The sequence below is a fragment of the Athalia rosae genome, chromosome 5 (genome assembly GCF_917208135.1).
Source record: "Athalia rosae chromosome 5, iyAthRosa1.1, whole genome shotgun sequence".
In the NCBI taxonomy this organism is placed as follows: domain Eukaryota; kingdom Metazoa; phylum Arthropoda; class Insecta; order Hymenoptera; family Athaliidae; genus Athalia; species Athalia rosae.
Window position 1 is genome coordinate 5,273,035 of NC_064030.1, and position 27,497 is coordinate 5,300,531.

At 45.8% G+C, this 27,497-nt stretch overlaps 1 protein-coding gene across 9 annotated transcripts in view; it reads right to left on the reverse strand.

Moving 5' to 3' along the window:
• The window catches only part of LOC105684152 (teneurin-m), a 374,554-nt gene that overhangs the window by 25,677 nt on the left and 321,380 nt on the right, over positions 1-27,497 (reverse strand). The window contains exon 1 of one of the 9 annotated variants that reach the window (XM_012397303.3): positions 736-1,847. The exons of the other annotated variants lie outside the window; for them this stretch is intronic. Within the exon in view, the coding sequence (XP_012252726.2) occupies positions 736-856 (121 nt within the window). The 5' untranslated portion in view covers positions 857-1,847. Of the gene's footprint in view, positions 1-735; positions 1,848-27,497 lie in introns of those variants that run through there. 9 annotated transcript variants of the gene reach the window in all.

Below are 27,497 nucleotides of genomic sequence, written 5' to 3' on the forward strand. Positions count from 1 at the left end.
GCGTTGCGTTGCGGTGCTGTGGCACAAGCTGCAGTGGCCGTAGGTATAGGATGTATATACCTACCCCCGCGTATATCGGTGATGCACAACTCTCGCCTGTATTATACACAAAATACCCGGGTGAAAACCACCCTTTGCCACCAACGCGTTTGTTGGTAGCCGTGTGTATACCGCGTTACTTTCATGACGTCACACACAATATCAAATTTGCATAATAAAACATCGCGTGCGGCCCAACCTCTCGACGAGATTCTGCTCGGGCTTGCCCGTTAACTAACCGTACATAGTCTCGGGCGGTGATTCGCCACCTACAACCTCCACTACCTTTATGCTACGACATTATTATTCAGATTGATAATTCGTTGAAGGTATAATACAGCTAGGTGGGGTGATTCGTAGCTTCTATTCCAGACCGGGGCGTTGATAATTGAAACTATATGTTAATGGGAAAAAGGAAGGTGATGAAAAAAATTCCTCTCGTAATTAGTGGAGAATCGAGTTTTCGGTGTAAACGCGAGCACCGTTAGCGCGAGTGCTTTTGGTCACGTGTCCATCGGTCCGAAACTGTAAGCCGAGGGAGCTTTGAATTTGTGCTTGCGGCTTACCGCTCGGCGCGCGCGACGGGGTTTGCGGAATGAGGAATCAAGTTGCGTGACACGTACAACTATATAAGGACGATGAAGGAAGGACGGAAGGACAACCGGACATTCTGCAATCCAAAATCTGGCGACTAACCTCGACCGCTAGGAACACCACCGGGACCGTAGCAGTACGCGTACTCGTTGTAATCCATACCGGGTCTCCCGAGTAATCCTTTTCGAGGGACCAGATCCAGAAGCGCCGTGGGATCGCACATCTAGAGAGATTTTAAGCTCGCAGGGGCCGAGGAATGAGAGTCGTCGTGAAATCGTTAAATTTATCACCGAACCATCCTTCTACTCCTACGCCATCCCAATTTTCGTTTTATTTTTTTTTTCTTCAGTTTTTTCTTTCTCTTTCTTTTTTTTTTGGACTATCCCCGTCGCTCGACTAAACTTTGATCGAGATTACTTTTCTCTTTGGACTTCCAAGGGGTTTTCAAAACCAGCTCCTCCGGCCTCTACCTTTTATCTCAAAGATACTTCCGGTGCGTTACCTCCGAACTCCGATTTACTCTGAACGAATTACTACCGTCGTTCTCGTATGTTTCGACAACTTCTTTTTCACTGAACCCACGCAATTTATGCCGATGTCTGATCCAAAAAAAAATTTCACTATCTATATTTGTACACAAGCTTAATATCTCACTTTTCTTTCCATCATTCAAGAATCACAGAAATTTCTTTTCACCTGTACGTAACTTTCAACAATTTTCACTCGATATTTCACAAAGGTTTTGAAAATTAATTAAGATTGAAAAAACGAAATTTCAATTTTTTTTTGTCAAGCACCATAAAATCTGTGAATATTTATTAACGCAAAAACCACCCCTATCGGATCACTTCAATGTACGAACAATAAAATAGTCGAAAACTTTTTCGGATATCACATTTCACTTTCATCACGATCAACCCGCCGAACACTCGAATGTCGAAATAAGTTCCAGGTTGATAAAAAAGAAACGAAAAATCAACGCAAAATAAAAATAAAAAAAAAGTCGAAACTTTGAAGAAAATTCAACTGTATAAATTTTTTTCACGCAAGTGACTCGGTGAAAATAAAATTATCGTCCGATCCTCTCGCTCCCGTAACGCAGCGACGACTGGCAATCCGCGCTAGATTGAAGTCCCCTACTGAACCGAGCACAACTCGGGGAATATAGGGGATGAAATTCGTTCTACCCGATCGGCTATAGACGGGATGGCAAAGACGCCTTACGCTTGCGCGGTCGGCGATAGACTGAGGATCGCTCGAAACCTCGATGACTCCGAAGCGACTGACTGGAGGACTCAAGGGTCCCAGAAGTGAGGGGCAGAGAACGTGAGGGCCGGCGGGGCGAGGCGAAGGGAAAATTTCTCATGCACTCTTTCGGTATCCCCGCGTAGTGGTAGGGGAAGACAACAGCCGGTCGTCGGTCTCAAAGCAGTCGAGCACCCACTGCACCGCGCTGCACCGCGATGCACCGCATGCTCCGGGAGCCGCCGTCTCGCAGTCGTCGTATGGGATATGACGTCGGTAAACGCATACGCACACGCACACGATGCACGTAACGCGCTCCGTGTGATCCGATACACAAACTCGGGGTCCGCGGTGTCTGCCGGTTTGACGGCGATGCGGCCGAGGATGCTCTGGATGCGACTGCAGCGGCCTTTTACCGTCGATCTCCCAAAGGGTTTCCGTACGGCTCATCCCCGCGCCAGTTTTACCGGCCCGGTCTTCTTTTTATTCTCTTTTTCTTCTCCTCGTCCCCCCCACATACCTGAAAGGGGGCCCCTGATTTGAGGCCTTCGAGTGCCGAGAAATACTCCCACGATCGGACGTGTGAGGGTTCGGTGTTTAGCGGAAGATCGCTAAATAAGTTTTGAGATTCACGCGCGCTGACACGGAAGGGGAACAGATATTACAAGCGGGAGAGTGTCGCCTTACAAAAAACTCGAGTCAATTTTCATCGTCGCACTTTTTACGAGAGTGTAATCCTTTTTTCGCTACCTCATTTTTTTCGCAGGGATGCATGGGAAAAGGGAGCACTGCGGATAAAACTTCGAGAAGTTTGATCGAAGCTGAATTGAAACAATGGGATATAATGTGGGAACGGAGTGGTGAAAAAAAAAAAAACGTTCGGGTATAGCTTTTACGCAAAACGTTCTAGTATATTTTTCACGTCTATAAATCGTGTCTGTTCAACCTTTTTTTTCTCCTCAAAACTCCATGTACCACGGTTTCTTTTTTTTCCATACGTTTCGTATACACAATTTTCGTGGTTGCGTCGCGCGATAGCTTCCGCATGTAAGTTCTCAATCCTCTTTTTTCCATCTTCTTTTCATCTTAATTTTAAAAATCGTCATATATTTTCTAGTTTATATCTCAATATCGTACAACCGCGAGGAGACCCTTATCCCCTTAATCCACTATCGGTTGTAAAATACTGAGTTAAGCCAATAAAACTAGCTAGGGTCTCAATGCGGGGGGGGGGGGGGGGGGGAGGGGGGGGTGGGTTTCAAGTTGTTTGCCATGTTGGAGGTACGGGGGGGACGAGCCCAGAGGGGCCATCGCATCTGCATACACATGGATGATAGCCTCGTAAATTGCACTACGCTCTTGGCGATGACTGGCTTCACGGTCGTCCGTTCGTCCACGTCGTACGTACCGGGTTAGCGATGCACGACGTGTCCCACGTTTCACCTAATTTATACTTTACGAAAGGTAATCTCAATATTACATAGGCGAGAATACGTAGCGACGGGTTGTCGAAATGGTATGATTTTTTTCTACTTTTATTTTCAAAGAGCTTTCCCTTCACATCCCTCGTAGAGATATCTTATTTCTCGCCTTCGGATTAGAAAATGATTCTATTTCGGATTTTATTTTAAAATTCTTACCCCGAAGCGACGTGAAAATTAACCAAAGAAAGAACGTACCGCATTCACTGCTGCACGTCGAATGTTATTTCAGTTGTCTTTCAGTTCTGTATTAGTAACGTAAAATCCATTAACTTTTAACGTAGGAAAAAACGGCGTATTACCGTAAAAAATTATTGTATCTACATATATGTACGTATAATTACTACTGCCAGTCTGTCAGCTCGGGAAATTATAATAAGTCGAGGGCCATATGACGAACGTAAAACCGTGCGGCAGTAGATTATACATATGAAGGGTGTAAAAAATGCGCGTTACAAAAAAATCTCCGCGTAGAACTTGCGCACTAATGATTGAACGTGGTAGACTGCCGGCTGTACTCGGATACCTTCCCTTGGCTGATGATCTCTTTTTTTTTTTTTTTTCAATTTTCACTTCTTCGAACCTTTTTTTTTTCATCTTCGGGGTTGACTCGATGTACGATTATCGCCGAATCATTACCCATCGAACCCTTCCTTCGCTGTGACAAAGGTCCGATGATCGTTAAAACCGGAAAGCGATGCCGATTATCGTGAAAAATATTTTGACAACGAACATCTGACGTAGGGTGTAGAAAATTTTTCACTTCCGACCTCACGATATTTTTTACAATTTCTAAATTTCACCATGGAAAACTGGCTATGCGTCCGTTGAAAAGTAAAATAAGGTCATTCAAAACGCGTTTCCCACCTCCCAGCGGGTCACTCTACCGAATATCAAGAGGCAGCATCCTCGGAGATCGCAGGACTTTGGTCGGCAGGATTGAACGCTACGTATATGTATAGCGGCATCCATGGCCGTTGCCCGCCTGCCATCTGGCCGATACGGAATCCGACTTAACCTTTTTTCGTAATCCCAGACGTTTTCCAATCTCGGATGAGAAACTTTTTCCATCACATCCCTTTCCCTTATAAAGAATCTACACCCTGTACACGCCCTTCTCAAGGAATAAGGTTCATTCCGGTGGGTGCCACCCTTTCGCAAGGGTCCATTCAACAAGTATATCAGCCCGAAAATCGGGATTGTCCAAAAATTCGTTTTTTTTTCTCTTTCTTTTTTTTCCATTTTATTATCATCCGTCCTCAGAGTTTTCGCAGACGGTTCGAGGAGGAAGGAATAAAAAATGGAGTAGAAAAGTATGATAATAATAAGAATGGTAAAAGGAAAGAAAGACGCAGGAAAAAAGTCGTTTCTCCGTATTCTTTGTCATATACCTTTCAACTTATACCTTGCGCTCAACCTACCGACCGTACAATTCTAAAATACCTACATCTTCCCGTAGGATTTCTTATTACAGTTCTGCCCCTAGTCGTACGAGTATCCACGGTGTAAGCACACACACATACGCCACAATCGCGTGGATGACGTGTACGAAGTCGGGTAAATAGATGCGGTATCCCTGTCAACTAGGAACATGGTATCGCGGAAAACCAACCCTCGTAGCAAAGATATCAACGACACACGGGAGCCTCTTCTAGTTCTCGGCTCCTTTGTCAGCGTCGCGTTACGTTAGAGTATTCGCGATAAGCGGCGGGTCTTCATCCTCAAATCTTATACTGGGATTGTTTTCCGGCTCGTAGAGAAGATCGCACATCTATTCGGGTTACGCTAGACGTGTGTTCGCCAGCTCGTTTTTTTTTTTTTATAAGGCTTTTCCATTTTCTCGCAGCTACTTCTATCGCGCTCAATTTATTCAAGTCCATCGATTACGAACACGTCGGAAGCCAAGTTTTTTTTGCCGCACCACGTGAAACGCATTCGGTTCGACTGGTGATTAACAAAAGTGGCTGAATCAACTGGACGCAACCGTCCAGGTTTCTTCCAAATTCATCCAACTTGACACGAACAATTTCTCGCACGACGGGGGTAGACCTCGTTACCTGATCCGGTATATGAAAACCTTATATTTCCTACGCAAATATTATATACATAGCTGTTGTTTTTTTTTTATTTTTTTTCTCTAGAAACTGTAAAATTGAGTTGGCGAAGGGCTTCGCCAGCTCTTTGCCCCCGTTATAAAATGTGACAAAGTGTTCGTGACTCATGGCTGTCGACAGTTTGCGGTGAGTCAGTTTTTCACGTTAAATCTCACCCCCCGTTCCCCGGGCTCCTGAAAGTTTCCCCGGTTTGCGCGAGACAAATTATTAAACGAGAGGGTGTCCGAGTACGTGTACTGCCGTGCGTTTACCTTGGCTTGCACCGAATGAGGTTGAGGTTGAGGTACGCCCTGCCAGAGTCTCGCTATTGCAAACTCTTTGATGCTTCGTTCTATGCGGCGCTACACCGGAAGGGTAGGTATAAACCGTACAGACGCCGAAGCTCGTTTACCCCGACTGTTGCTTTAAATACTGTATCAGTGTCATTTTCGTACGATACTTCGGGTCGGCGGCAGGACTTTCATTCTCCGGCCATCCGTCTTTTCTTCCCTCCGTCCTTCGGAAAAGTATGTACCCACGTACGTGTCCGCTGGTTATGTATACCCGTGTACACGACGAGCGCACACCGACTTTCTTAAAGCTAACCGTACAGCCGTGTGGCTGTAGTGTAACGTCAGATCGTATCGCATTCCTTGAGTCCCCCGATTCCCCCGGGTTTTCCTTTCCCCGTGACTTTACTGCGACGTATATACCGTGCGCACGGGGAGTTTCTAGGTACCGTCGACCTTACCGCTATACGAGGCGGTTTGTTGTCGCTTATCTCGAGCCTCGGGGGCTAGACTTCCGGCCATCCCTCTAGCCGACCGAGGCTTTCCAAGCTTTTAGCTTTACTCACTGTCTTCGTTGTTCTCGAGCCACGCGCGTTCCTACGACTTCCGTTGTCGCCGTTAAAACCGCATGCATATTCAAACACCCCTTTCGCGCAATCCGACCTTATTCCTCGAATTCAAATCCTCGCTGGAAAAATCGAAAGCCGACGCGAACGTCGAAGTGGGGGTCGAGTTTGAAATCGCTACGAAACCGCGGACCGGGGAGAGGAATAAATAAGTAAAAATTTAAAGAGGAGAAAAAAATTTTCATCAATTCGAATCCGCGAGTTCAGCCGCAGTCGTCCATGTAAATTGGAAAGCCAATATATTTTTTTAATAGCTGACGTGCCGTACGTGTGTACGTGTGCGTACGTACACTTCATGCCGGGGATAGGAATCAAAAACTATTTGGACTTTGCTTTATCGATCGTTACCGGCGGACCCGTACCCAGTGCCCTGCAATAAATTAAAGGGGATCGCCCGTTTCGTTTGGAGGGGTTGGTTAGCTGACGATGTAGAGAGTCACCCCGACAAAAGCTGTACGAACGCACGGAATCTATAGCGGAGAATTTCACTCGCATCCCCGTGCGTGTAGGTGCGTAGGTGGGGGATATTCGTTGCGATTCCGTGTACACCCCTGGGCGTCCTCGCGGATCAGTCGGTTCCAACGTCGACGCGCGTTGCCGGTAGAGACTCGAGGAGGGATGATTTTATGAGGAAATCGACGGTGACGCCGCGGACTCCAAGATAGCTATGAAATCAGGCCGGGCCCGGAGGGTCGCTCGGCGAAGATGTGCCCCGCTAGATAAGGACGGTAGCAGCGGTAATTGCCGGTAATCAAAAACTAGTAATACGGGCACGCTTCCGCGTTAATTGCGTAAGAGCCCGAAGCGGTCGGCGAACGAACACGCGCCGAGTCAGGTGCGGGCCGAGTGAAAATAAAATATCGCCGTGGGTTAGTTTCGAGGAAGAAAAATCTTTCCGATCCGAGTAGGTGTGTAGCGCGTAACGCGTACGTACGATTCCTTGGAGTTTTCTAGGACAAGAGGGGGCCGTGTTATACGAGGTGGTATTGAAATCGTTAGATTAACGTTACCGTACCGTATAAACGCCCCCCAATGTGCCGCAACGACGCCCAGCATCGTCATAATAATGTTAACCAGACTCGAGATCAAAGAACTCCGATAAATCAGGGTACACGTATTATAGATGTGTAACGCGTATACGTGCGTACATCGTTCTTGAAAAGCTTCCTCCGGTCGCAGGTCGTGAAATATGCCTATTTTTTTTTCTTCCAGCCACACCACCTCTTTTATTTCTTTTTCCTCTTTCCTCAGCCCTCGTTCGTAATTCAAGGATTCGAACGCGAAACTGTTCTCGGTGAAAGCGGGTCGAAAGGACGTGGTGTATATACAATACCGCGAGTTGGGGTGCGAGCGGCGCGATTCGAACTCACAATCAGCCGCAGCTTTCGACGAAGTAGGCAGCGCGGGATTTGTCCGGGCGCCATCTGACTCTCAGAGCGGGATTGCTAGGGGTGGAAAAGGTCTGGTTATCCTAAACGTGGACGCCAGTTCCAGAATGATTATGCTAATAACTCCATGCCCTCCATGTGGCGACGAGATGGCCAGGATTTTTAGGTCCTGGCCATTGCGTAAACCTTTTCAAGTGTTACTTGATGCGAGAGCACGTTCGGCCGAACGTACCGATCCGCGCCCAGGGGGGGGGGGGGGTTTAAGAGAGAAGACGGTCGTACGCAGTCCGATGAAAATGAGAAAGCTCGTTTTTCACGTGTAATCCGTGAGGTCGCCTCCTACCACTTATAGAAATTCGTGTACGGTCTCGGCTTCGGTGTCTGTTGTGCACGTGGCGAGACGACATTTTATAGCTTTCCACCGATGCGCGCGGTCGACTGATCTTACGAAGTGTCGAGGTACGAAGCGTTGAACGGTAGGATAAAAGGTCGCAGCGAAACGAAACGAATATTTGCTCCGTGGTTTTCTTAACATCGACGGTTTTTACCGAACCGTTGATGCGTTGTAACTACATCTGTCGTTTTCTAGTTGGCTTATAAAGTGGAGGAGAGTAGTTTTGTAGTCGCTCGTCTCTTTGATGCCACCGTTGATACGACGACAAGTTGATAAGCCGACGTGTTTATAGAGAGACGGTAAAATTGAATAGATGAAGGACGAAGGGAGTAAAACAAACGTCCAATACAAACAAGGTAGAATTAAACATTTAGCGGGCGCGGATGAAGACGAGTTCAGAGTCTGGTCGCAGTTGTACGACGACTACGTCGTACGCGCCATGCGTTTCGTATTATGTCGCGATAGTTCGACGGCAAGTCGAAGAGAGGCGATTCGCCGGGTATCGGGCCCCTTTTTGATTGATGTCGGCAAAAGGCCTTTCAAGTTCGTGGACCCCTCCGTGTGTCCCCGATGATTACCTAATACGCTTAGGGGATTCCATTCCATCCTATATATGGTCACGAACCGAAACCATAATACAACTATGTACACCGTTTCGGGCACCGCTTCGCTACGCTACATGCGTATACTACCCTACGCTTGTACGCGACACGCACACGTATTCGCGGGAACCTTTTTCACCTCCCTTCGTTTCCCTTCCACCGGCCCATAGAGCCCGACATACGGTACACGGGGTAAGGTATGTGTGTACGTATGTTACGATTGAAAAGCCAAACGAAAAAACAACCCTTTTCCGCACACGTACGACGTACAAACATAATCGTAATAATTCCTACAATTTCATACAGCAGCCAGCGCATGACGTCGTTACAATACTCGCATCTACATCGTTGTTACCATACGAGGAACGAATACGTCCAGATATATAGGGAGAGAGAGAAAAGAAAAGAGAAAAAAAAGAAAAAAACGGAGGGAAAGAAGAGCTGCTACATGGGGTAGGGTGGGAGGAGTCAGGTTTTCTCTCGGTGTTTGGGTGTCCCGTGTCGCATAACCTAGGACCGGGGGCGGTAAGGGGAGGTTTAAAATTACCAAGCTGCCACTCAAATTGCCCAGACAACGAACAATCAGCCCTATTACGTGGACATTTGTCAATGCCGTGCGTATAGAATGCGTGTAGCAACGCGGATACCGTGAATGAAACGTGTTACGAGGTCCCACCGAGTCGAGGCGGCGTTCGTACGAAACGATATTTCCTCCGTTCCGTGGCTGGTCCAGCCTTTTGGCGAACGATTCTATACGCATTTACGAGTATCGCATGATCCGTGTTGCGAATTTCTTTTCTCTTTTTCACTCTCATCACGTTATATCTACGTTAGGCACGAAAATCGCGAAAAATCATGTGGGGGCTGCGATTGTTGAGAGCCTTCCGCGTGTTGTTACGGAAGTGTTTGCGTTTACCCGAACAAATGCAACCCTCCCGAGTCTGGGGTGCTAATGGATTCAGCGAACAAAAAAAAAAAAAAAACCAAAAAAAAAAAACTGCAAACATTTGACGTGGGTATTGCTGCTGCTGTTGATTTTTTTTCTCTCTCGTTTTTTTTTTTTATCTCCTTATTTTTTAACCCGAGATAAAATGTTTGGGGCGGTGCGAAACTCTGGCGATTATTCGCCCGTGGGACGTAAACCTGAAGAACCCTCGAAATTTTGAGCTGGGTTGTTAGGAAATATGCGTCTGCCTAGGCAAACAGCTGGATGTATTCGAATAATCTCTGAAGAGAGAAAGAAAAAATAGAAAAAAAAACGTTGATAAATAAATAATACGGTGGAAGTAATCGACGACGGAAAATCTCTGTCTCACAGTTATTCCGGTAACCTCGATTCTTGGGTTCTGACACCATCCCACCGCAGCTTTCTGCAGTCACTCCCATAAATACTTTAGCGAGCACTTTGATCGATCTTGCGGTGGTTCACCGTATCTACGCCAAAGAAAAGAGCACACCTACGCTATTATCCAGCCGGTGGATTGCCGGTATGTTCTTCAACTGCAGCTGCGAGTGCCCTCAAACGGTCCTTGCAACAATCCGGTAATTTGATAAGACAGTTTTCCGTTGCTGAATTCAGATCTGGGGCGTCACAGATTTAAACGTTCGCTATATATATATATATACGTATAGTTTATTTCACCGCGGAAGTCGGCAATAATTAATGACTACCACCGGGTATGACGAGTACAATCACTCCGATGGAATTGCTTCTCAGGGAAACTATTCGTACCCGCGTCATGCTTCATTCATGAGAAAAAGGTCATTGTCCCGTCTCTGTGGTGCAACGAAATCAGCGTTAACAACGTACGACTATCTCAAATTCGTTCATTTGTAAATGTACGTTATTCACAACTTACTTCCATCGCGGGTATATTTTGTATTTTGTTTTTGTTTTTTTTTTGTTTTCGTATCTTTTTGATTTCTCTTTGGTTTTTACACCGGTCCGCGGTGCGTGGCGTGCAGCGACGTCGCCCCGGCGTTGGCGGAGTGAGTTTAGAAACGCTTTGATATGTCTTCCCCGAGAAATATGACCGGTTGTGGTTCGTTGCGACAGTTTTAAGAGCCTCTTAAAAGAACGCTTCACCGGAGGTTTATGATCTTTTATGTTCCACGCCCGCGAAGCTCGTGTCTCATATCCCTGGTTTCAGCGACAAGGTGATGGTCGTACCGCTGATTCCGTGTCGCTATTGCGCTCGTAACTGCCTCGGAGTCGGGCGAAGTTTTTCATAACGTCTTCACAGAAATGAAAACTATCGGGACAAACATAGATTCGGATGTAACGAGAGCCAGTAAAAATAAGATGCTTTGTTCATAGAGCGCGACCGACAATCTTTCTCCAATCGATGATCCACGATTTTCTTCAGATTTCTTTCCCAATATTGTAACGCGTAGTAGATGTTTGGCTATATATTTCTCCCCCGACGTCGCGCAGCTTCAAGGGTCGAAAATTCGCGGACGTTGAGACGTTCCGTACAGACGAACGAAAAAGAATAAAGGAAAATGAAAATGAAAAAAAACTTTCGTCGAAAAATGAATTTCTTTGTTTGAGTTGGCACGGGGCACTACTAGATCCCAGCCAGCGGCGCGGCCCACCATCCTTAGCCCGGAGTCCCGTAGCTTTCTGTTATATTGACTTCTAGGGACACTCCAGACTTCGCTCTCCCCAAAATACGGCAGTATCAGCACGCACGACTCCTTCTGGTATTGACCGCACTGACCGTAGAGCCAACCCTGTCCCGAGGAGTCTCCGCACTCGACTCGAAACGCGCTATATATAGAAACAAGCGCGTCTGCTTAATCATCGACGAGAAGAGAGGAGAAAAAAGGAAACAGAAAAAAAAAAAAAAAAAAAACGAGAGAAAGAGGAACGGACGGGGTGGACGCGCATAGCTTGATTTTACTTTTTTTCTTTTCTTTTTTTTTTTTTCAAGCAATTATATCCGACGTGAGTCCTTTAGCATCGCTGAGGCTTCCATACGACGCTTGAACAGTCCCAATTCGGGACACCACTTGAAAAATTTTATTCATCTTGTTTCCCTTTCTGCATTCGTGAAAAGAAAATCAACAATCTACCTTTGAATGTTCGACGCAGAGGGGAGACAGTATTACGGGGCTCTTCAGTTTGCTTAAGGGATGTTTGAAGTCTTCGGGGAATAATCAGATGTTTTGTCAATGCGGAGTGTGCGGCTACCCCTGCTGCACCCCTGAGTCTCCGCGCAGTCCGTCCCTTTTAGGTCTATCGGTTACGGTTTTGGGATTTACCAGGCGCCGTGTCTCTGTGGGTGTATAAAACTTTTCTGATAATTACTCTCGTCTCTTGATTATTCGCTGAAATCGTTTGATCGTTTACCTGCGAATTTACAATTTTTAGAAGACGTACTCGCGATAGTCCGTTTCATTTAGAAAATAAAAAACGCTTCGTTATTGTTAAAGTTTTGCGAAAACGATATTCGATCAGGTGAGTTTGTCGGCAAAAATGATCGAACCTTATACCGATTGTGAGACTAGCGAATGCAATTTCTGGACCGAAAACGAAGCCACGAAATCCCGGATCGAAGTAACGAAAGATTAAATGCGAAAACTTGAAGAAAGGGAGAAAGGGAGAAAGAAAATGACGAGCAAAGAAAAAATTAAAAACAAAAAGAAATGGGGAAAGAAACAAAGCCATGAAACTGAGAAATAAAAAGAGAAGCAGAGCAGAAGTGGAAAAAATAAAAATTTCAGATGACTGAGGTGGCGAATGCAGGTCGTCGTCGTCGTCGTCGTCGTCGTCGTCGTCGTCGTGGTAAAAACTCACTAGCCACAGCGTTATTTGTTCCTTCGCTCAAACAACTCTTGTATTTTCCACCAGCGCCTTACTATATTCCCGGTTTTTTACTTCGGGTGAAAGAATTTCGAGTAATTACTAACGTAGATCTATTGGATCAAACAGCGTTTCTAGCTTTAGAAGAGGTCCTCTGCGACGCGAGTTCTCTTCACAGGCGAGGGAAGCTTTTCTTCTTGCAACGCCCCGTCGGGACGATCGATAACTTAGGTTCATAGTTACGTACAGGGTGTGTCGTGCGAGTTGTTCAGCTATACGAGTATCGCGAAACGTTTTATGCAGGCATAAATATTCCGAAGTAGAAAACTGGGGCGTGCGAAGTGAACTGAACGAGAAATCTTCGTGGAGAAGTGGCTTGTGTAACGAGTAATTATAATTTTTAATGATCGAGTTCCCGTACGGTGTGATTGTTTTTTAATTGACATCAATGTGAAAATTGATCGCGTATGTGTTGAGTTTTTACTCCATTCCGTTTAAATATTCACCGCTCGCGAGCGAGCGAACACAGCTGGGTGCGCGGCGGCTCTCGCCGATTGATTGAAATTTGCAATTTTATCCGAAACGGGACACCCCGTGGATAACGAGTGTTTGCTGTTTGGCTATACGTTTTCAATTTTTCCGACTTCAAATGGAGTCGACGCGTCGAGTTTGACTTCGTAATCCCTGGAACTCGTGCTTCGCGTTCCACGTCGAGTGCGATTCAAATTTTTGTCACGATTCCCTCGAAGCTAAAATCGTAAAGTTGGAACGTCGAAAAACTCGGAGCAGCAACACTCTCTTCGAAGCGAGAACACCTTTCCCGCACCGGTACGAGATCTGATTTCTCGCGCACACGATCGGCGGCACTCGTTCTTTACCGTTTGGCAAACGACTCAACTGGAACGAAATGTAACCCACTCAGAACTCGAACGCAGCTGCTTATTAAATTCATCAGAGTTCATTTGGACCCAACCGGAAGATACTTTTCTCTGCCCCAATTGATCTTCTTATACCTCGAGGTCCCCCGGACAATTATAAACTTCCACGAATCAAACGACCCACTGATTTTTCTTTCTCTTTTGTGTCTCGTCGCTCAGAAAACCTCTTTGTTCCATGAATCGGGCACTGTGATGAAAAATTTTCGTCGGAAATCGAGCTAATTTATGAATGTACTTTGAGAGAAAAAAAAACAATTACGTCCATCTGTACTCTTCGATAATTATAAATACGTCTCACAGATACGCAGAGTTTCTGGCGCATTAAACGCCCTTGTATAAATATTATCAGCGTGGTTATGACGGTAGTTTCGTTATTACATCGAGGACCTATACGTAGCCGAATATAATAGCGTTGAAAATTGTCGACGGATAACAAGGCTGCAGTGCTTCCATGGAAATTGTGTACCAATAACGTTCGATCGAGTTAAAGCAATGATATCGCACGGTTTCGATCCTAGCGTAGAATTCACGCTGTAGCTGACAGACATCGTCAATAAAATTTTATCGCGTATACATATATATCCGGCTGAATATTTCGATGACGGTTGAGAATATATTCGTCTCATCGGCTCTATCGGCGCGATGACGATGTCGTCCCCGTTCCTATATCGCGAAATGATTATAATATACGATGGCCGCGCGAATCGCGCGTTTAAGTTCATGAATTCATACCGTGGGGGTGGATTTAGACGGGGTTTCGCGCCCCCTTTCCGATAGCTCGCGATGGAATATTCAACATATAATTGGCGCGATGAATTATCGGCGACGTGTGCGGAAGCATGTGTTAAATACGTGGAATTTTCTGCTATCGGTGGTACGGAAAAGAGATGGATAGGTGGATATATACGGTGGGTGTGAAATGTGGAGAACGAGGGGAAAAGTGACAGTGGAGGGGCTTAGGGTGCCGAAGCACCCTCGGCGGTGGCGATGTGGAGACCTTCGGGGCGTCTCGCGAGGCGTCGATCCGTCGTCGAGGGGATGCCGGAGCATTTGTATTCCGTTCGACGCACCTCAGCCGAGCGCTTGGATTAATCGAAATTCATTGGTAATTTGTTCGCCGAGAACGAGCCTCGATTCGGTATAGGTACAAGGTAGGTAGACTTCGCAATTACACGGAGGGGGTGACTTTTTTTTTTATTTTTTTTTTTTCAATTTTTGTTTTTTTTCTTCTCTCTCCTTCGAGAGCCGCGACGTCGAGATACCCTTTGATAGTCGAGACGCGTTCGAATCTCCGTACTCATTGTCAGTACTTTGAATTATCGTACGCATGCACGCCTGCGAGTAGGTATACAATTTGTCCTAGCGAAGTAGAGGTATATAATTGGAGAGCGGGTCGATTGTGAGATCGGTAGCACAAATCGAAAGAAAATAAAATAAGATGAGACAAAGTGAGACGATAACAATGAGAGGTATCGAAGAAAAATAGCTGTCCAACTGAAAACGAAAATCGACTCGAAGATTCGTGGAAACTGACTTTTTCTCACAATGACTCGAGTGCCTAATTAGTCCATCCTCCCTAATTGAACGCCGCAATTCCGTTATAGAAGCTCGCTGCGGAATACCGGCTAAGTAATCACTTTCCAAGTAGCTGGCTGCTTCTGCTTTTGCTTCTGTTGATTCTCGCCTCCTCGCGTACGGTCTGCGAGTACCGAGCAAAGAGACATTCGTGACGATGCACGCTTATTAACAAATTGCACACCGCAGTCCTCCGATCTGTTATTCGAAATAATTTGATTGTTTCAGGGACCACGTCGATGAAAAATCATTCGCGCAAGTTGATAATTTACTGTTATTTTCAAGTCATGGAGAAAATGAAGACGCTGATGATTTTCAGAATCTTTGACATCGTCGGAAACTCTAGAAAAAATTTGAATCAGTTTTCGAAGCTATGAATTCCCAACAACCTCGACTCACGAACGTCATCCAGCTGTTATCGTTATTCAATCATCCTTATTTTACCGCGAGAATTTTATTCGAAATTTCATATGATATTCGGTTTAATATCTGCAGCCCTTAAAGCTGACCGTGCGTGTTGACGTTGCTGATTTTTTGCAGTTTTGCCGGGCTATTCCGCGCCGGAGAGGAGCGAAAAAGAGAAACTGAAAGAGAAAAAGAAAAAATCGTTACGAGTATTGCGGGGGAAAAATCTGGCTCGTAAATTCACCGCATTTTCGCTATTGCGTTCGCGAAATTCGATTCTTGCTGATAATATACCGACGATTGAATCTGCATTTTTACAACGTTCAAAGTTTATGCGAATGAATATTCCTTGGCACTCGAACGGTTAAAGCCCACAATTATGGTAATTTGTGGGACTTATCTCGACGGTGGGCGAAAATTCAAAGTTAGAAAGCACGCATCCATCGAGTGAAAGGAGGAGGAGGAATGAAAAAAAAACTTCCGATAAGATAAGCGCTTCGTTATTTTGGCGGGTGAGTTCCCTGCATATAGCTTCGAACGTTGGGATCGCAAGCGCTTACGGAAGGAGAATCGGTATCCACGGGGATAAGGTGAACGGGAGGTGAACGTTTCGTGTTCAACTTTGCTCCTCCTAGTTAAATTTATCTGAGATTCTTTTCGGTGACTCCTAGGTGATCGATGGCGCGGCTGATTGCTATCGCGAGACCGGGGACCGGACCCCCGAGACGCCCTCGGAATATCCCTTGAGAGGGACGCTCGCGACGGGACTATTATAACACCCTAGCGAGCTGCTCGCCCTCCCCCCCAGATATCCGCGCTACTGTTCGGATCTTCCATTTTTACAACGAATTAAAAATTTTCAAATCACCATCCTGATTTCAGGCTTCATTCGCCGATTCGATATGATTCGAGAGACAGAACTTTACCGAGGATTTCGCTCAAAGAATGCCGCTGCATAGGAATCCGATACGGCCGAAGTTAACACCTGTCGCGGACGAGGGGGGACGTATTCGCGATCCTCCTCGTGTAGCCGCGGTGCAAGAGTCGAGGGATCTCATCGCCAATTGGCCCTTGGCCAATGACCCTCTCGGCGCGCATAGAAATTGCTTACAAGTCTTTTATCGACGATGGAGTCCGCCGGCCCGTAATTGATGCGATCGAGAAAGCTCTTTTTCCCGTTCACGACGGTGGTCGCGCAGTGCGACCCGGAAGGAGGAACTGAGGAGTTAGTTGGCCGGACCAACTTGCCATTCTTGCAACTACTTCGGCATCTAGCATGCACACGTGTATATATATATAAACCAGAGAAAAAAAATATAAAAAAAAAAAACACAAAAAATAAAAATGCGGCGAAGATCGTCGTGAAAAGGCGAGCTTGGCGCAGATGTTCGACGCATTGAAAAATGTCTACGTGTGTTACACGTTATCCAATTTATTGTTCAACCGCAAACATCGTGCTGTACGCGCGCTCTTTTCTCCCGTCCCTTAGTCGGTTTACGTATGCTAATTTACGAAAAGAACCAACCACGTGGCGATTTCTCGAAGCGAACCGACGTTCCACGATCGGGTATGCGACATTTGTTGTTTTTTTTTTTTTTCTTACTCAACTTGTCACGTGGGGCGCACACCTCGGGCCGTACAAGAGTTGTTTAGGGTAGGACAGACTCGCCGCCAAGGGACCGAAGTAGTTATCTTTCTATCTGCTGTGGAGCAGCGAAGGAATCGAGGTGCGTTGCCGAACCACCCACGACGGGAGGAGGAATCCTCGTGCGCGGCATTGTCCTCCGCATCGGAGGATTTGCATTTTGGGAGCGAAACACCCGTCGACGGGGAGGTTCCCCCGGCTTCGGACAATGGTCACGGCCTCGGGCGGTCAGAAGTATCGTGCTGGGCGAAGGATTTTTCTTCCTTTCAATTTTTTTTTTTTTTTTTTTTTGTTTGCGGTTTATATTTTGTTTATTCTTCTTTCTCTTCCATTTCCCTCCTTCCAGCAAATTTTGTGCAACTCTCGGACTCTGTTTTCGTTCGAATTAGTTTCGCTTGCCGATTCGACGGATCCCGCTGCGGCGTATAGTTATTTATTTTTTTTTTTTTTTCCACTGTTTTTCCGTGCCTTATAAGGTTTTGTGTCAGAAATAAGATTCTTAATTTTCTCCCCGGGGATACCGATTAGTTCCTTCCTTTGTACGAAAAAACTTTTAGGACCAAACCCCCAAAACTTGTATCCGTACGATACGTCGCGGAGTATCCTTAGCTGGTTGATATTTACCCAGGCGCCAGAAAATTGGAAAAATAAACAAGGGATCGATAACCGTGAAACGGGTCTTTGCAGGTATCCTGTACAGTCCTAAATATATCCTCTTTTACCTGGACTCCTAATAGCCGTCCTATACATACATATATATCCTCATAGCGCTTAAGCTATTTTATGGCTGAATAAACACGCCAATTTTCCTCATTATCTTAAGAAGCCAGGAATTCGTCAAAGAATTTCTACCATTGTGGTGGCGAGGAACTTCGTCTATGACGCGCTAGCGGAGGGACTGCAATCTCTGCGGCAGCTCGCATTTGAACGTACCTCACAGCTACATCGCTCCTATGTACAGGGTCGCGTTATCGCAGCTGTTCTCCGAAGGGTCTCTACACAATGCTTTTTTTTTTTTTCTATCTCTCTTTCAAATTTCTTCGTTTTCTTCTCTTCTTCCTTTTAATACCGTCACGTTATTTTCCTCGTGGTTTTAAATCTCTGTACACCCCGCACCACGTACGTACGTACGTACGTACATACGCTTCATACCTCACCGCGGCGAACTATTATAAAGAAGAGAAGGTATTCCCTGGAAATACGCTTTGGCTATGCGTCCATTAAGTGTAATCTTGCAATTTTGCATTCTTACTCGACGTGTAACGAGGTAATGGGAGGCAAGGCCTATCCGCGTGCGAATGGCGAACCATTATCGAGCCGGTGCCGCGTATAACGTACCAACTACCTAACCGTTCGTATCGTGAGAAAGAGACGGCGTAATTTTTCTCCACTGAAACAAAGCGATCCCACTCGAGTTCAATTATATATTTTCTGCTACGATATTTCATTCATTCGATAGGGAAAAGTTTTCACCTTGCTTCCGGTGAACCAAGGGCGCGTCGCGACGCCCGAAAATACCGACTAACAACGGCACCCGCGTTCACAATGCCGATTCCGTCGCGTCGCAACCTTATGTCGTCCAGTAATAATCCCCGCCACAATCGACCCGGGTGTCGGGGCCCCTTTTCCTTGTTTGGTTTCAGAAAAATCTCTGTTTTTTATTGGCCCAATCTGTAAACAAAAACAGGTTGGGCATTTCCATCGCACGTGAGGTGAGGTGTGCGGAGCGATTCTCAATAGTTGGGGTAGGGTTATAATACGAGACAGATGTTTTTTGGGCCCCGCGGTACGAGAATTACGATTCGGCAGCAGGTTGTTCATGCGGGACCTTTTCTTTTTTCCTCCGGGTCCCGGTCTCCGTGTAGATCGCGGGGTCTTATTGGGCCAGGTTCCGAGGTTCTCGTACCTAATAAGTCGTTCGCTTGCCGTATGTTGCCGCATGAGCCGACCGGAGTATATAGATATGAATTTTTATTCCGGCATTTATTTTGATTGCGTTATATACGGAACTGGAAATGCCCTCGGGATGTTCGTGGATCGGTGATCGTCGGGGAATTTTTCACGGTACGTGGAAAAATATTATTTTAACCCTTTTTTCCGCTTGCTTATTCGACGTAATTGACTCTAATCTCTTCCAAAGCTACTGACGTATATCTACCTTAATTCGAATTGTTTCGAATTACACACCGTATGTTTTCGGGATTCGTTAATAGAGACTAATTGATACGACTCCTCGTAAAGCGTTGCTTTTTGATTTTTACTTTTTCTTTTCTTTTCTTTTATTCATCTTCGGATACCACAAGCCGACTTTATCTCGATAATACCGAATGCATACTTGCCTCAGAGGTGAACGACGAGCTTACTTAGTTTCTAATCGTAAGGGGTAAGACGAACCGAACATACCTGGAACAGAAAAAATTTGGAACATAGAGTTAGACTGGCTATGGAAATTCGTAATTCGGGTCGGGTAATATACCTTGGGTAATATACATATAATACGTTATGTCATCGCGCACGTTGAATAATAAAGTTCAAAATCATAAAAAAAGAAAAAAAAAAATACGAACGAAAGTAAAAAAATTCGGGCACACACGTAATCGAAGCGTATATTATGAGGGTAAGGCTTAATGGCCGGAGCGGGATAACCAAAGCTTATACTCGTAAACTTAAACTTTTCTCCTCTCGCTATAAACCAATGACTTGCAAGTCCCCTTGTCGACTGTCACCATCAATCTTTGAGGGAAGGGAAGGGGGGGGGGGGGTTAGCAAACGGTGTATCGAAACACTCCCTGCCTGCAATATAGCACTACAACCCTCGAATAGTTGTCTAAAGTAGGCAACGACGCCCCCCTATTGCCTCTAGATTAAAACACTCCTGCGTAATGTTCAGCCAAATTTTTCTACTCTTTTCAGTTTTGTTTTTTTCTCTCTCTTCTCTTCTCTCCGTATCGTTCCTCTTCTTTTTTTTTTTTTTGTCACGTTACGCCACAAGGGAACTTTCGACGATATTATACGAGGGGAGAAGTTTGCAGTTGGGAAAGAAGAAAAAAAATTCAAATTACACGTGCCCCGTGCGTGTGGTGTGGACGAAAAATTTGGCGAAATCTATTTCTACGTACTTTTCCTTAACGCGTGAGACGCGATACGATTCCGTCGTATAGAATTCGAGGAATCCGGGTGTATCAATTAGGATGAGTCGGCGACATCGTGAGGAATTAATTATTCAACGATGGGTCCTCGCTGCTTGGGCTGATAAGTAATGGAAGAAAATAATAGTTTCTGCAGGCGGCTTACGTAGGATAGCTCCATAGTTATTGTAGAACAGCTACCTTGGCTAATGGCTAGAATGAGTCATGGCTATACGTGTTCTTACGATTTACGCGAGGCACCTACTGTATTCGCCGGGGGGACGGTATAATATCTCAGCTATTCATAAGGATAAGGGAAGATAGACGAACGCTGGAGCAAAGCGTGCGGGAGCTGGCCTAGGTATTAGCTGATTTATTAGAGTTTTAATATCGCCACGATCGAGTACGGGACGCAGCTTGATCGTTCCTTTTAGAGATTAATGATCTCCCGCCATATGCAGAGGGTGTTCGTTCCGCAGCGCGAAGACCTCCGCCTCCGAAGGTACCGAATGATACGCCGCAATAATAACCCAGAGCTTTTTCTAATTCGACGCAGTTGAAACAATATTGAACGATCGTTTCAAACTGCAGCGACTCACCGATAAATTAATCGCAATATAATTTTTCATCGCTGTACAAAGCGTGCCCAAAATCGAGACGATCGTCGCTGACTCCGTCGATGTATTTTTGTATCGAACTGTACGAATCCGGCGAATTATCCTCAATATTATAAGGAGGATTTATACCCACGGTAATGATTATACCGAGTTAATGAATTCTATTGACAACTACATCACCCGGGCTTCGGTAGCCTCCTTGGACAATAGAAGGTCGTCCTGTGTGGTCAACATCTCTTGGACCTCAGTCTCAGCTGTTCCCCCCCCTCTTTCACAAGAACGCTCCTCAGTCTAAGCCCTTTGATATCGGGGCTACCGACCGCCGCTGATGGAGCCCTCAGAATCTTTGGTCCACGGATTCGAGCCATCATCATCTATCTCGTCTCGTTCGCTTACTCATTCCATTAGGCCCAGCTTTTAGGATATATTATCGAGGTCGCGTGGTGTATTCGGTGGTAAACTGAATGCGAGGTGATACGATAGTCGATGAAATAAAACGGGGCGATGTAGGTGCAGCTACGTTCGTACCGGTCGTGGACCATTTTCTGCCGCAGGTTCAGAAATTCCTGGTGGATTAACCGTCGTTTTATCGACATTGAAATGGAAATTCGTTATATACGACCTGGGGGGGGAGTGAATCGAGTGAATGGTCGGTGACCGGTGCTCGGTATTTACCAAATGATGATATTCATAAAGATGCCGTTTCATTGTGATGCGAACGAACTATACATCGAATGAAAGTCCCGGCGCCCGCCGACTCGATCCATTCCCTCCCCAAGGGGGGAGCGAATCGCCGATCTGAAAGGAGTTTCGCTCGAACTTCATAGTTTCCTGCAGTAGCTTATTCGACGAAGAACGGTCATTTCACCCTATCACTTCCACAGCTTCTATTTCTTACAGATATTTCTTTTTTTTTTCTTCTCCGTCTGAACTCCTATCGCTTCGCCACCAACGTAGCGCGGTCGGTTTCCCGAGGGTTGGAGTTAGAATTTTACTTTTACTAGGGGGAAAGAAAAAAAAAAAAACAAATTTTGCGTAGGAGTTGCTTTCTCAAGAATGGAATGTTGAAGAAAGAAGAGAAATGAAAGACAGGGACAAATCATCACCTCGGGAGGACGGAGGGGACCCGAGGAGTAACGTCGTCGGTCGCCGACTTGCGGAACTGCGAAGTTTAATAGTTACGCACCCTCTTATACCAGCTGCGTGGCGTTGACGAAGGTAAAACGTTTTACTTCGTATTATACCTTAAAGCAGAGTTTTCCTAAAGCGACTTCGCCCCGGCCGGGCGAGTTAAATAGGTCAACCGGCAACCCGACATTTTTTGAATTCCAGATCACAATAAATCCACCGATTCAATTCACTCCCTCGCGAACAATTGGCCGATGCATTTGCCCATTTTCGCCTCATTTTTTTTCCCTTCTTTACTCCTTTTTCAAACTGACCCCTTTTTAGAGCCTGTTCCACTGTAATGGAAGGAGTAAAATATTACCGACCTATTTACAGTTCTGTGGAATTTTTTCTCCGCACGGTATCGATTCCTATCTATTCGTAAAAACAACGCTGCATGAGCTAATTGTAAGTGAAAAATTATGTAAAATTTACGTAATGATTTTGACGTGTCCGAAAAACGAATTGAATCGCTGTCGAATTCAAAAACCAACGCAGTCGCCAAAGTTTTCAGAAAAAATTCATCCGTTGCAATTTTATTTTCATCGATCCGTCGATCGACGAACCGTCAATCGCACGAAGACAACCGTTGACAGGTGGAATGACGTTACGGTTGAAACGACTACAAAGCCAATCAGCCCTGCAGAAAAACCGCGAACTACTCGTTGCTCTGACTTTTCCCGATACGACTTCCCCAACTCTCACACGACCGTCGCGTTCGTAATTCCATGTACTCCGTACAGCTGCGACAAACTCTTTCTTCACTTCTGCGTCGGATCGCATTGAGATTTCTTCAAAAATGCGTGTAAAAAGACCGGACGAGGTACGGGCGTAGGAAATGGATGATTGAGAGACAAAAGCTCTAGATATGTCGCAGACAGGTATCGAATGTCAAAGTGATTGTGAGTGACGGACAAAGCTTTCGTTTCTCTATCTATCTTCCTCTCTCCGCAGCGGTGGTGGATAGGATAGGTGGGTGGTTCCTTCCATCCCGCCTACCTCAACATTTTTCCCGAATCTCCTATGGGTCTTTCTCACGTACGTAATCCTTCGCTTCATCTACTTACAGCCGCAAGCGTGTTCCGTTCGAGCCACCAAATACTTTGCTGGTCGTTCCGTCTTTTCTGCGTTGCAATACCTAATCTCGTTATTCGCGGTATTGCGATGCGCGCACTCGAGAGCGTCCGTTGTAATTGTACGTCGAAGGTTCGCATTTTTCCTCGCTTCATAGAAACCGCTACTCCTAAGTAGACCGAAATTGAAAGCTCTTTTATGAGTCCTTCATTCAGCTCTCCAGGCTTCTCGGGGATGGAACGGAGTGCGACGCCACTTTGCCGCATGGCATGTGCGGATTTCAGCCCCCCCAAGCGTCTTGCGGTGGGTGTTTAAGAACCGTGTCCGAAGACTTGCGCGATGATTCTTTTTTTTTTTTTTATTCATCATTTTGTATCCCCGATTTGTCATTCCGGTTTTATTTTTCATCTTTTCAATTATTATTCCGCTCGTAACCCCCGTCGGTTTGCTCATCTGCCAGCAGGGTAGGTAGGGCAGTCATAGGTATCCGTTCCCTGCGAGGATCGATCTGTTTTTTTTTTGCTTAATACCGCCGAGGAGAATGTGATACGGGTGTAGCGGTAAACAAAAATAATAACCCGGATCCCTAGGTAATTGATACTTTATACAAACGAGGTCATACGTTGGGCATGATTCCGGGCAAAGTTACCGTCCGCCTTGATTTCAATCTGCTCGTATTCTCCGGTTATTTTTCCTCTATCCCTCCTCGTCGTTCCCCGTCTCTCGTACCCTCTATTTTTCGAGCTTTTCTCTCCGGATCTGCGTTGAAAGCGTAACGTCCGATTTTGGAAATCGTAAAGGCTGATCTCTTTGATGTCTCGCGGGTCGTGCAGAGGTACCTGGCATTTGTAATAATTTACATTATGCAAACGACCCTTTCAGAGAGGCTGGCTTCTCTCTGTGTCGTTGATTCGGGCTTCCCTCTCCCCGTAACTCCCTGTCTCCCATTTCCTCTCTTTTCTCTCTACTCCCCTCTCTCTCTCGCTCACTCTTTCTCTTCAACCGGGATCACCTCTATTCGAGATGCTATCCGGTCGCGGGATTCGTATGACCCGTCCCCGGAAACATCTGCTGGTTATGCACGAATTCGAGTGAAATCCGCAGTCTCCGAGTCGCGAGGAAATCCAATCCGCGTACCCGCATTTTCAATTTTTTTCATTTCTTCGATAGAAAGAAATAGTTGTTTCTTTTTCTTTTTTTTTTCTACAGACACGGTAGCGAGCGGTATAGAACATAGTTGTGGAAAATGGGTGGATTGATCGGTAGAGGGATGGGGTTTAAACGAGGGAAGATAATTATTCTGGTAGAGGCGTCCGAACAAATTTGTTTTGTGGCGCGCAGGGTGGATGCAGGCTCGTTTGTATACGTATAGGTAGAGAATAGCTAAAGCGTTTCAGCTCAAACCGTGGAACTTTACGGTACTACTCGGTTTAGGGTTCGGTGCGGTGAAATACGACACCGCGAGAATGTTAGCCAGGCTGTGCTCCACCATTAGCTATTTACAGAAACAAGCTGTAAATAGGGAGCAGTGCAGTTGTCATTCTACGGAACGTAATACCGTTCCGATGTTCAACGTTCATCGTTACCGCGTTCCCATATCGTATCCCTATTCCTCCTCTCCATACGAATCCGTTTTCTCCTCCTTGAGCGCGGCGTTACCGCATTCGGAAGGATCGAGATTTCGATGCGCGGGTTTAACGAAGTCACGGCGTTTCATTCGGTACAGATTTAAACACCGAACGCGGAGCAAGATAATCTTTTGAGATTTGGCAACTCGGATCCGTTTGTAATCCAAAATTCGTATCATAAATATACATTCGCCGTATCTGTATAGTCCGTGCGGCATTTGCGAGCAAGTGAGGCGACCGCAAGAGGACATCCGGTTGTGAATATTGCATTACACGCGCGTGCCGGTCGGAGTGCACGAGGTTTCCCCTTGCCTGCGAGAAATTCAGCGGTGATGTAACGTTATCAATGACTTTTTAATGTAATAATGCTCGAGACAGGAAATTAAAGGCTATGGTCTACGTACGTGTATTCGAAGCTCGAACGGGTTTATGGAGATGAGGAGATAACGCACCGTATCACATTCTATCGCGTGCCCGTTTTCCCGTTCCCTTTTCTTCCCTGTTTTCTTCTTTTTTTTTTTCTTCAACCTCGTCTCATTTTGCTTCGGACGTACGTTTCTCTCTTTGGATCCTCTTCGGAGAGGGAAAAATAGGAGTCTGGGACAGGAGCCGTGACTCCCAGTGGTCCGTAACGGGTCGAGAAGATTTATAAGCTCCGTGCTTTACAAAGCGAACGGATCAGCGCTTTAAGATTTTTAAATAGCGCGTGCTGTTTGGTTTCCTAATTGGCCCATTCATTATGCTAATGAAAGACTACGGGCTCCGTAGCAATTCGTTCCGTTTCATAAGGTAAATAATTATTCTTATTTGCATAAATGCAGATGTTTAGGAGCGGGGGCGTACTGCCGTGACGTCCGTGCGATCTGCAGTAGGTAGGTATATACATGTATGTATGTATATACGTAGTACAGTGCGCGTTGCACCCGTCGTCTCGATGGATAAAATAACAACTGCAAAATTTACTTTCTCCTCAGCTATCCCACAGCATTTCCGTACAATTTAAACGCGCTGCTCGTTATTAAGCAGTGTAGTTACACTACCACCGCTATCGTTCACAGTCGCAATTAATTAGCCACCGAAAGACACGCGAACCACGTCTGTTTATAGTTTGCTTTACACAATACCTATTGTTAGCCCACAAAAGTCACAGTTCACCGATTCGGTTATATTCCAGAGCTCGAAAATACCTGATCGCGAGGGCTACTTTTGCAGCTTATACAATAAAGATTAGAACCGCACGACGTTGAGCCATGCGGTGAGCGAGGAAACCGTCCGGTCGGTCTAGCATGGGGGCGTAAATTCCTCATAAAAAGGAAATCTAATCAACGGCTAAGCCGAGGTAGAAAAGGAAAGGGCTGAACGGGGGGGGGGGGGGGGGGGGGGTAAAAAGAAAGAAGGGGGGAGGGTTAACTCGTCCCTAACTCCGTAGACTACGCCGTCGAAAAGTTCGGAACAAATAAGGGCCGCGAGCCGTGATGCGATAAATGAATGGGTTTTCGGAAGCAGCCCTGCGTGTCATAAGGCTGCCTCCCTCCATTTTACTCGAACCCGGCGCCGCTCTCTCGCCGTCGATCGATGTTTCCTCAGCAGCTACCGTCGCCTCGGTTCTCTTCTTCATTTTTCTCCGTAACCTTTACACATCGCGTATACCTACCTATATAGAAATGGATAAGACCCACTAAATTCCTCGGGCGTCGCCAAAAATATCTCTAAAAACAGGATTTATATATATGTACCACTTTATGCACAATATTGCAGTCCAGGCGATACGATCGATAATGTATTTAAATACACGGATCGTTAACGTCCCAACTGTCTAGCGGAGATAAAAGAACGAAGAAAAAGAGTGGAAAAAAAATTGTGGCGGTAAACGACTTCCGTTTGCAGTTCTACGCGACTACCCTTACCTACCACTTTCTCTGGGTTTCCGAAGACGCGCGGTGAAGCTATATAAACGGATATGACTTATGGTAACGGACGAACCGTTTTAGGAAGATATGCGTTTCGATGTAGGGCGCGGGACGCGAATTGAATAAGTAATAGAGGGACACCGAATAAGTAATTCCGAAACACGAGTATTTGCGCAATACGCACAGCGATTTATTTATAAATTGAAAAAACTGAATGAACGAAATAGAGTAGAGAAAGAGAAAATGATTCGGAGGCACAAATTTTCGGAGATCAAAACGTGTATCGGGACCATTATCGCCGGTGCAGGAAGTTTTGTTGGAGCAACGGAAGTCGTAAAACTTGTAAAACGTATCTTTCGGAAAGTCGTCGCCGAGAAGATGTTTGTGTATAAAGTTACTCGGATAAATGGTGGATGTATATTACGGTGCGCGTGTATACGTACAAAGACAGACGTCTGCGCGACGTTCTCAATTTTTGAATGGTAAAAATTGATCCGCTCAAAAAAAATGAGACCATCCCCCGAGTTATACGGCCGAAAACCGTACGAGTTATAAGGTACGTGGGTTACGATCGTGCGACGTCAGCTCGCGCCGTTTTCTCGGCCGGAAATACCAAAAAAAAAAAAAAGAAAAAATGTAGGGAAAAAGTGGGAACAGGAAGAGGAACGAAACGCTCGATGTGGAACATTTGATTACGTATTCCCTTATTCGGACCTGATCCACCTAAGGCTGAAGTGGGATCCCCGGATTTCTCAAAGTCGATTCTGAATTCACTGACGAGCGATATCAGTCGACCGTGGGGAGATGGCGACAAAGAGGGTAGAGAAGAAAAGCTCGGAGGGTGAAGCGAGAG